Below are 10,093 nucleotides of genomic sequence, written 5' to 3' on the forward strand. Positions count from 1 at the left end.
TCCATACTTTTAAACGGTGGTGTACGTTACAGTCTGTTCACACATTGGCATTAATAAAGCAATGAACAATTTAAACAGCCTTTTAATGGATATTATAGCAGTTTTTCTTTTCTTTGGCTTTTGTTTTTATAGAGAAACTTTCACAGGCAGCAGCTGGAGGAAAACTTTTAGTGATTCATATTACAGGACAACATGAAACCAGCATTCATGGTGCCAACGATTGACCACCAGGCGCTGGGGATCGTCAAATAAATGTCTCATCAGTGGAGTTAAAGTTACGATTAAAACAGGTTCTCTGGTCAATCAGGCAGTTGGTCGATCTGCAGCATGAATAAAGCGTTCATACTTGTGGGGCTAATTTTTAACGAGATAATGGTTCTTGCTCTGTGTGTGAAGAAAGGGTTCAAGAAACAGTAAGATCCAGTTAAATAACAATCCTCCCAACAGTGCAAAGCATCTTAGAGGTGACCTCTAATGCAGAACTATCTTCTGACCGGATTGACGTCTACGGTGTACCAAATGCCAAACATTCCTTACTCAACCAGACTAAACACAGTCTCATGAACAGGAGTCTTTGTCATATCACTGAACATTCCACTTTTTTGATCTGCTTTGGGTAAATATTCTGTGGCTTTGAAGGTAAAACTGTCCCTGTGTTTCTCAACTCACTTCTGTATTATGAGCCAGTTTCTGTCCTGTGGCTTCTGTTGATAATCAATGCATAATGGTATAGGTTTTTTTTTTTTTTTTTTAAGAGAGAGGAGAGGCTTTTTCTTCATGAAAGACCACTTTGATATGTCACAAGGGAGAACACACAGGTTTAAACAAACAGAACAAAAAAAAAATCAATGAGAGGTTCTGGCATTTTGCACGTAGGGTCACACTGTCCTGGTGTATTAGTAGGGCTGGCCCAAATAGTGGTTTCTGGCCTCCGAATATTCGGGCCCTATTAAAGACGAATATCTGAATATTCGTTTCGCCCCGTAACATCCGACAGGGGTGCGGGGGGCTTGTGGCGGAGACGGCCCGGATATTCGGATACGTTCGTCTGGTCTCCCGGGTCCAAATTTTGCCTTCGTTTTCAGTTAAACTGAAGAATTCCCAAACAGCGGAGGTCTTCAGCATCTTGTCTTGTGTTTATGCAACGAAGTGAAGCGTGACGTCAGAGTCTGCAGCAACCCGACCATTCAGGTGGTGGTAAAAATATTCGTATACCAAAATTAAAATCCGGATACCGCAGTGGCGAACGAATATTCGGATATTTGGGTCCAGCCCTATGTATTAGGACACTTTAATAGAAAAGAGCTATTATTAATGCTATTACCAGCATACACCTTTCCTTGTATGACTAATCAACATGTATGCTGTGCAGCAAGGATATTTTGTACAGACAGGCACTGAAAGCTTAAGAAAACCACTTAGTTTATCTCTCAAACCGCTGAAATAAATTTAGAGTGTCAAAAGTCTATCTTGCAGTCACTGTAGAGCTGTAAAGTTCCCGTTAAAAGTTAATATTTTGCTTCTCAGCTGAGAAAAGAGGGTGTAGTCGTCTGGGATTTGTTTCAGAAAATGCAAGTTTACAATACCACATAAAGATAAGTAAAATGAAAGTGAAAATTTAAGTAAATTTGATGAGCAGTGGTGTTTGTCATCAGTACTCAACAATGATTCAGTGCAAAGAAAGCAACTGAAGTAGGTTTAGAAATATGGTTAATGACAGCTAGAATAGTGGCATTTAAATAGCATGAAGTAGGCTCTACATACACCCCCTGTCAAAAGTGTTGAGCCGGGTTCTCATTCAAATGAATGAGAACTCGTCTCAAAACTTTTGACAGGGGGTGTAGATGTATTCGGCTCCATATTATCATAAAAATAGGGGTATTTTTGAGCACACTGACCATAAAGACGGCCAGTGGAGAAATGGATTATACTTCAGGAGTGGTTTGAATATTTCTTTGAGTGCTTTTTAACTTTTATTTTTTTGTTTTTAAACATACATGGCACCTGTATCACACCTGGGCACAGGACTAGTAAGGAAATGCAACTCTTCCTCTTCACCGTCATACAAAGCCGTCTCTTCCCAGCACTATGTCTCACTTTATATTTTAGCAACCATAAGGCAGAGGTTTGTCCACCGAATCAGGCACATTTAACGCCGAAATATCAATAATTTATTGAACGCTGGGACGAATGCAGCAACCTTAGACTCCAGGATAAATGCACTTAAAGCGGCACTCTTCAATGGGAGATCTCTGTCCAGTTAGACTTGCATTGACTGTGATCTTTATTTCATCTACAAACTTACATTTTATGTTTTTAATATGACAGTTTCAACCAATCCAGGGCTAGTGATCATGGTGCCAGTGTTTAGAGCTTCAAATGCTGTCCAGTTCAACTTTTTTTTTCTTTTACATTTTCTATCACTACCTGGGTTTTCTATGCATCATGTTGTGTGAATTCTAATGATTGTATTTGTCTGTTTTATAAAATAAGATTATTATTGCAATTATTGAGCTTATTTCTAAATTCTTGCCTGCAATAAAACACATCCTCCCTTATAAAAGATAAAATATTAGCATCAAGGAGCTCAAAAGCAGCAATTTACACGGTAAATGCCACATCTAATGCAAGTATCTGTTAGTTGAGGGCATCATCTGCTTTCTAAATTGATTTTAAAATAAAAAGCGGTGAGTCAGGATTTGAGGAGGTTAACTATTTTCTGCACTTCTAAAGATTTTTTTGGAGGAAACAGTGCTGCAGATTTTGGGGGGGGGTGCGTCCCTTCAGCTCTGTTGTTGCTGTCCCACTCGCATACACAAGCAACCCGTTTCTACAAAAACCTAACACCTGCTGTGGAGGAACTGCAAGTCATCAGATTTACAGCTGCAGCGGGTCCAGTCCTCGCCGTCTGTCCTGCTGCTGCTGCGCCGCCTGCTTTGAACTCCTGCCAGCATCTTTCTAAATATAGACTGACCCCTTCTGATACGCACTCCGCTGTGAGGGGCTCATCATGAATTAATACGAACCTGGCAGGACACATCCTTCTCATGGTGTCCCTCTAAACACTCAGCCACGCCTCTCAGGACACATTCTCCGTAAAGGGCGGCGTTTTTGGCCCGATGCTTGATAAGAGCCAGTGGATAAAATGAATGCAAAATTGAGGTGTGTGCAACTGGATGTTAACCTCCCTCCTGAACTCGATGGACTAAGCCTGCATGTCCGAGAGTAAGGCCCAAAGCTTGCAGATAATGAACTTACCACTAAATCCCAGTTATTAAGCTCTAACAGAGTGATCGCCTCTGCAATGTTGTCGATTCCTGTGCAAGCCTGCGGGGAGAAAACAAAAGAATGAATTAGAAAAGAAAAATGCACTACTGTGTGACGTTCTGCTGCAGTTTATTAGATGAAATGATCTGCTGCTGCATAAAAAAATACATTCCACAACAACAAAAGGAAAGAGACAGAATGAAAACAAAAGGAGGGTTTTGACTGCTTTGACACTCAGCAGCGTCCGATCAAAGCGAGTTCTGCAAACACTGAACTTTCTAGGAGAGAGGAAACACGAAAAGGTTCAGGAAAACTCATTTTTGATACTAGAAGTAGTGAGCAAGCAGCGGCTGGTAGCTGTATTGTTTACACACAGACACCTTAAACTTCTAAAGCTTGCATAAGGGGCTAAACAAAGTGTATTCTTTAAAGCGTAACAGGATTACAGTGCCAAAAGTGCACCGGGGCACACCGACACCAACTGCTGCTTTCATGATATCTTCGCTTTATCTGTTTGTTTTCTTCCTGAAATGTAAAATAAGGGAGGCCGACTGATCCAAAACAGAATCAAAACACATCTTCAGATTCAAAGCAACACATAAACCGCATGACAAGAAACTGGAGCTGTAACATCACTAAACAAAAAAACCTATCACTCATTGAAATGTCAAAAAGCCTCAAGCAAGATGAACCTTCAGGAAAATAGCAGAGCATTTTCTGTATCAATACCAAGAACATGCAAGTACTTGAACGGTGTTCGATCAGTTCATAAAATCCTCCAAGAGGCTGGTCAAAGGGGAACGATAAGATGGTGATGTAAGCTTTTAAATCATTTAACCTTACTCCAAATGATAAAAATGCATGTGCTCCTGTGCCACAGTTGTTCCAGAAGAGTTTTTTTATTTTATTTTAACAGTGTATACAATTAGCCTGCAGTGAAACAGACAAATCCTGAAGGATACTGTTGATGTAGATTTACTTTAAAGGAAGGCAACTTTGTTATTTAGCTGCAAAAGATGATTTCATGAACTCATCAAGCCAGACAATGTTAAAGCTGAGGATTTGATGATTTAATTTAGGCAATGGAGTGGAAAGTAACATCCCTTCCAGCCGCAGTTAAAGCTCAAAAGAAGGAGGCAATCACAAGAACTTTGATAACGAGAGTTTAAAATCAACATTGGCCATATCTGTAAACAACACGGACTTTTATCACACAAAGATTAAATGTTGAAATGTAGGTACAGAAACTGTAGTTTTATCAGTCTTTTGACGACTCCAAGCTCTCATTGTTTTCAGCTTTTATTGTAAAACAGAGCAGTAGATAACCTGGCAAACTGAGTTAAATTTTTGACATCTTTAAGCAACAAGTGCTCCACAAAACCAGGGTTATTGTGCCTATTTAAACCCCTCTGTAAAACAAGAATTTCAGTTCTTCCTTTGGAGGTGAAAACAGCTTGCATCATCTCCAAAATAACCCCACTGCTGACACTGGTGTTGTCTGTAATACTTTAAAATCACACCCACAAGCTTCTGTTTCTTACTGATAGCTGATTCAAAGGAGAGAGATAAAACGTAGGTTACACACTGAAGGGGAAAACATGCTGCTCAGACGCTCGCCTGGCATTTAAAGGGCCTGTAATTATGTCTTAGGTACTTGATGCTTCATAAGAAAATAATATTTATCCATTTTAATGCAGGTTCTGTTCTGTTCATGTAGCACAACTCTGGTCCAATTCTTAACCACATTCCAAGAAGCAATATAAAACTGTTGAAATATCCAACCAAGGAGGAAATAACTGGCTCCAATTTGAGAAAATTATAAATATTACCTTGTTGTCTGAGCCCTGTAATAATGCATGAGATTTAAGGCAACTTTAAAGTGTGGTGCCTCCTTTACAGCCGTCAGAAACTCAATTCCAGTGTTGTGTTAACAAACAAAAATACTTTTTTTTGCAGTTTTAGCTCTATAAACTGGCTTTTTAAAGAATGACGAGGTGTTGATGCCATGTCACCTAACTTTAATTCAACAATGCATCTGCTGTGGCTTGTCTGAATCTGAATGACTCACATAATATTGCTGAAAAATTAATCGATTTCACCTCAAAATTTAAAACATTTAGCAAATTGCAAAGGCTGACATTAGCCATTAGTGACACTGCTGCTATGTTTAAAGGGGGGGGGGGTGTTGCCATCTGCAGCAGTGACATTATTGTGTGTATAGATAAATTTATGGAACGTGACCTCTCTAATCATTCAACCAAAATGTGACAATGAGTGGCAGAGTCACAACAAAAACACATCTTATTGCACCACAACTAGTTGTAGTTTAACAAACTGTCATCACATAAGGACAGAATTTTCTCGACTGAAATCATGAATAAGCTTGATGTTACGCCTGCAGGCTCTTTTCATCAGATACGAAAAAGTTTGTCAGCACGCCGATTATTTACCTCCTGGTGAATGAAGCGCCTCGGGGGCGTCAAGCATCGGCTGAGCCTCTACAGATATTCAAACACAGCCATACTTTTATTGGTGAATCTTCCCTGATTTTATTTCAGTTATAATTTCTTCTGAATTTTCTGCTATTTTCAAAACATATTTTTCTACATTCTCTAACACTGCGTTGGCTTTACACTCCTTACTGTGCTTCATCTGCATTTTACATCTGATAAATTTATATCTGTTTTATCTTTTTTGCAATTTGTATTTTGAAAAGTGCACGCACACATTCGCTTACAGGTAAATTTCACTATAAAATAAGAACCCCCAGTACATCAGTTTGTCATTTCTCTCTCTTACCGGCATTGTTTTCAACTAGCCTCTACACTACAAGAGCACAATACGACTCTTCAGATTCAGTTACACCTTCTGGTTTTTGAGAGATTTTCAGTTGCCCCATCTGTCCACCCGTACAAAACATTTCCGACGGCGCCCCTACAAATAAAACAACGGCCTTGAAATTGCTTTGCAAGTCTAAAAACTCTGCATTTCTCTCTATATATCTGTGCACCAAGCTCCATGGGATCTTCCAGGAACAGTCATATTATTTTCCAAGTGAGCCAACTGGTCAGTAGGTTGTCTTTCTAAATACACTGATATTTTATCTCAAACATAAGCTGCTTCAGCATAAGTTACTATAATGATGATATACCCCATAAGACATGTACCAACCAAGGTGAATTTCATGTTACTCAGCCAACCTTTAATCTTACTCAGTCTTATTATTTCATAGCCACACCTCATAAATTATGCAGTCTGTCTGACCCAGGGTTTTATCTTATAAATTCATGCCATCCTCCTTTCAATAGTGTCTCATTGCATAATAAAGTGAAATTGCAATATCCATCAGAAAACTCTGAAGTGTTGCAGCCTTTTTATGCATCCAAACTCTTCTCAAATCAAATGCAAACTAGTTAATAGCGGAAAACCTGTGCTTGGTTACTTATTAAGTCTGTTGTCAAACGTTCTTAGAGTGAAGTTACTGGTTGAAAACACAAAACCACAATAATATGACATGCACCAAAGAGGAGGCCAGCAGTATATTAAGAGAACATTTTGATTTAGTGCAGACACCAAATGAACAGGATGCTAAATTACCGCTATTTCGGAGAGGATTATTTTCAGAATTGAACTGCAAACTGGGTTAAAGAACCTGTTGTCTTCGAGGCTGACACAGTTTCTGATGAGGCTTTAGAACAAAACAACAGACGACGTGTAAACAAGCTGACAGTCACCGTGAGCGCCGACGTAGCTCTGTTTTATCTAACCGTTTGTCCAGCAATGAAACTGGAAACCGGTGGAAAACACTGATTGACCCGCAGTTTATGTCGGCAGCTTTGCGAGGCCGTTATCTAGTTAGCGAGGTCGCAGCTAGTAAGTGTGTCCAGAGTCACTTGGTGAGCTGTCAGTGTGTTAGCTCGCCGTGCTAACCCCAGAAAGCTGCTGTTTACGACGGCAGCCGGGTCCTGTGAGCTGTTGCTGACAGCAGCCCGGAGAACTTCGCCCATCACCGGCATGTTACTGAGCATAATAACAGAGACAGGAGAAGGAGACATACCTGAAAGTCAGCCAGAATCATCTCTCTGTCCATGTTGCTGTCGCCGCTTTCGGAGGCCATGGCAATGACTGGCTAAAAGCGATGCTTCTTCCACTGGCTCTCGTCGCTTTCTCGCCTCACAGAAGGACACTGGGAATCAATAAAACTGTTTATTCAGACGCGACGCGGAGAGAAAGGCCGGCAAGTTGGAAATGTTTGACTTTATCGGGATTCAACGGCCTCAGGTGGACAGAATTCAGTAAAGTAGCGCTACAGTGTTCAGTTATCTCGTATCATTATTCTCAGCTAGTCCATTGCTGCCGTAAAGTGCTGCAGCTGTCGTAAAACACTCGACGCGAGGACGTAAAGTTGATCCAAAATCTTTTTTCCCCCATTTTTATTCTGTCGCCCACTGGAAAGAATACTAATACTGTTAGCAATAATAATAATGATGATGATGATGATGATAATAATAATAATAATAATAAGTATGATGATGATGATGATGAGCATATAATGCATAATAAAAAATGTTATTTATTTTATCTTCACAAATCTATTTGCAGTTATTTTTTCCTTTTTCATTCTATTGCCACTGGGGGAAAATTCGAAGAGTAAAATTAAGGATAAGAAGAAACATAAAACAATAAACAACAATAAATACAATAACAAAATCAGCTTCCTTCAAAATAATAATAAAAACAAAAATGATGCAATTAAATAAAACATTCTTTTCACTTTTCTTTATGATTATTTTCATTTTGTAGCCACTGAATTTAATAATGATACTAATAAAAAGATACATGCATATAAAAAACAGATATATACAACAATAAATTATAACCTAATAGGCATAATCATTTTCCTGGAAAACAAAAATAATACAAATAAATAAAATAGTCTTCATTTTTCCTTTTAATTTTATAGTCACTGGATTTAATAACAATAATAATAACAATAGATATGTACATATAAAATAAAAACATTTATACAACAATAAATGATAAAATAATAATTATTTTTTCCCCTTTATTTTATCACAGCTGGAAACAACAATTATGACAACAAAGACACAACAATAAATAACTACTACTACTACAAATACTACCACTACTACTAATAATAATAAAAATAAATAGATATATACATATATAAAAAATATATACAATAATAAATTCAACATAATAAATAGAATGAAAATTAATTTCCTGGAGAAAAGAACAACAGTAATAAAACAAAAATAACAATTAAATAAAATATTCTTTTTATTGTTCTTCTTGATTTTTTTCATTTCATAGTCACTGGATTTACTATTATTGTCATCATCAATAATCAAGAAGAAGAAGAGATGTATTTTTGTAAAAACAAAACAACTAATTAGGACAATAAATGATCATTATAAATATGTCTCCCTTTTCATTTTATCCCAGCTTGAAATAATAATTACAACAATAACAAATACACAACAATAAATAAATAAATAAGTAAAAACAACAACAATAATATAACAAAATTAAAGTTAGAATTTTGTTTTCATTTTTTATGAACTTTTGAAAAAAAAATAAAACTAGATATAAATAAAGAAATGAATGAATGAATGAATAAATAAAAAAATACAACTATAAATAATCATTAAAATATGCATTTTTTTTTTCTCTTTGTCATTCTATCACAGACGGAAACAGTAATTATAACAACATCAAACACCCAACAATAAATAATGACAATACAATAACTGAAAAACAATCAAGGCCAATAACCAAGACATTCGTTTTATCTGAATTAAGTTGTAGCAAATTAGAGCTCTTTATTTCATTAAAGCAGCACTGCAGAGAATCCAGGAGACAACTGGGAGTCATCAGCACATTAGTGGTGGGACAAAGGGAAAGATCAACACAACAGAAAGAAACAGAACAACACAGGCCCAAGAACTGAACCCTGTGGGACTCCACATGACCTGAGGGCTGTTAAAGACAAAAAACTGTCAATAGTAAATTTTTAATGTCTGTCTGATGAGTACAATGAAGACCAGCTCAGTGGAGTTAAAGCTCTGTTGAGAATTATTTGATCTACTTGTCAATATGACAGTTAAGTTGTCATAAATCAAAGAAAGAAAGCAGAATTTCTTGAGACCATTTATTTTTAAAAATGTAAAAACATGGAATCAGCATGTAAGTTTTCACAGTGCCCACAGGTGTCACCAACACTCTGCTCTGTTAAACGCAGCCTGAAGTTCAGCTGAAAAGTCCCTGAATTTCTGTCACGTGATTGTTGGTTTCTGCTGAATCACTGGAGGCGTCGTGGTTGCTCAGAGAAGCACAGAATTTTTAGTTTATGGCAGAATCTTCCTTGAACAAATACTGTATTCATGACACATCTTAAAATGAGACCTGTACAGAAGAGTGATTTTGATGAAATTTCAAGATTTTAAACTTAGATGTTAATATGTTTACTAACGGACTTGAACGTCGCAGATGGTCACTTCAGGGACTGTGGGAAAGTTGATAATCCAACGAACCTTTCAGTTTTTATACCCGCCGACTCTGATAAATGGTGTAAAAGATGACCTCCATTTCAAACCCACCGGACGGTCTTGGGGTTTCAGTTTGTCCATAAAGTGAAGCTCTTAATCTTAATTTTGACAATCAAAACCGCTGGACCAACAGTGTGGCGGACATGATGTGTGCGCAAAAGTGTGCCAAAATGCGCTGATTCCAGATTCACAAAGCCCTGCGCCATATATTGTCTCACAGTAATGGTGGCTTTATGTGGGGATCGAGTTAAAAACAA

The 10,093-nt window shown here is 37.6% G+C and overlaps 1 protein-coding gene across 1 annotated transcript in view; it reads right to left on the reverse strand.

Annotated features, from left to right (window-relative positions):
* Window positions 1-7,646, reverse strand: part of faf1 (Fas (TNFRSF6) associated factor 1) — an 84,975-nt gene extending 77,329 nt beyond the window's left edge. Inside the window, exons 1-2 of the mRNA XM_051947364.1 lie at window positions 7,325-7,646; window positions 3,259-3,327 (exon numbers count right to left, since the gene is read on the reverse strand). Of these exons, the coding sequence (XP_051803324.1) occupies window positions 3,259-3,327; window positions 7,325-7,384 (129 nt within the window). The 5' untranslated portion in view covers window positions 7,385-7,646. The remainder of the gene's footprint in view (window positions 1-3,258; window positions 3,328-7,324) is intronic.
* Between the last annotated feature and the right edge of the window lie 2,447 nt (window positions 7,647-10,093).

This window comes from Acanthochromis polyacanthus, chromosome 4 (assembly GCF_021347895.1).
Source record: "Acanthochromis polyacanthus isolate Apoly-LR-REF ecotype Palm Island chromosome 4, KAUST_Apoly_ChrSc, whole genome shotgun sequence".
NCBI lineage: Eukaryota > Metazoa > Chordata > Actinopteri > Pomacentridae > Acanthochromis > Acanthochromis polyacanthus.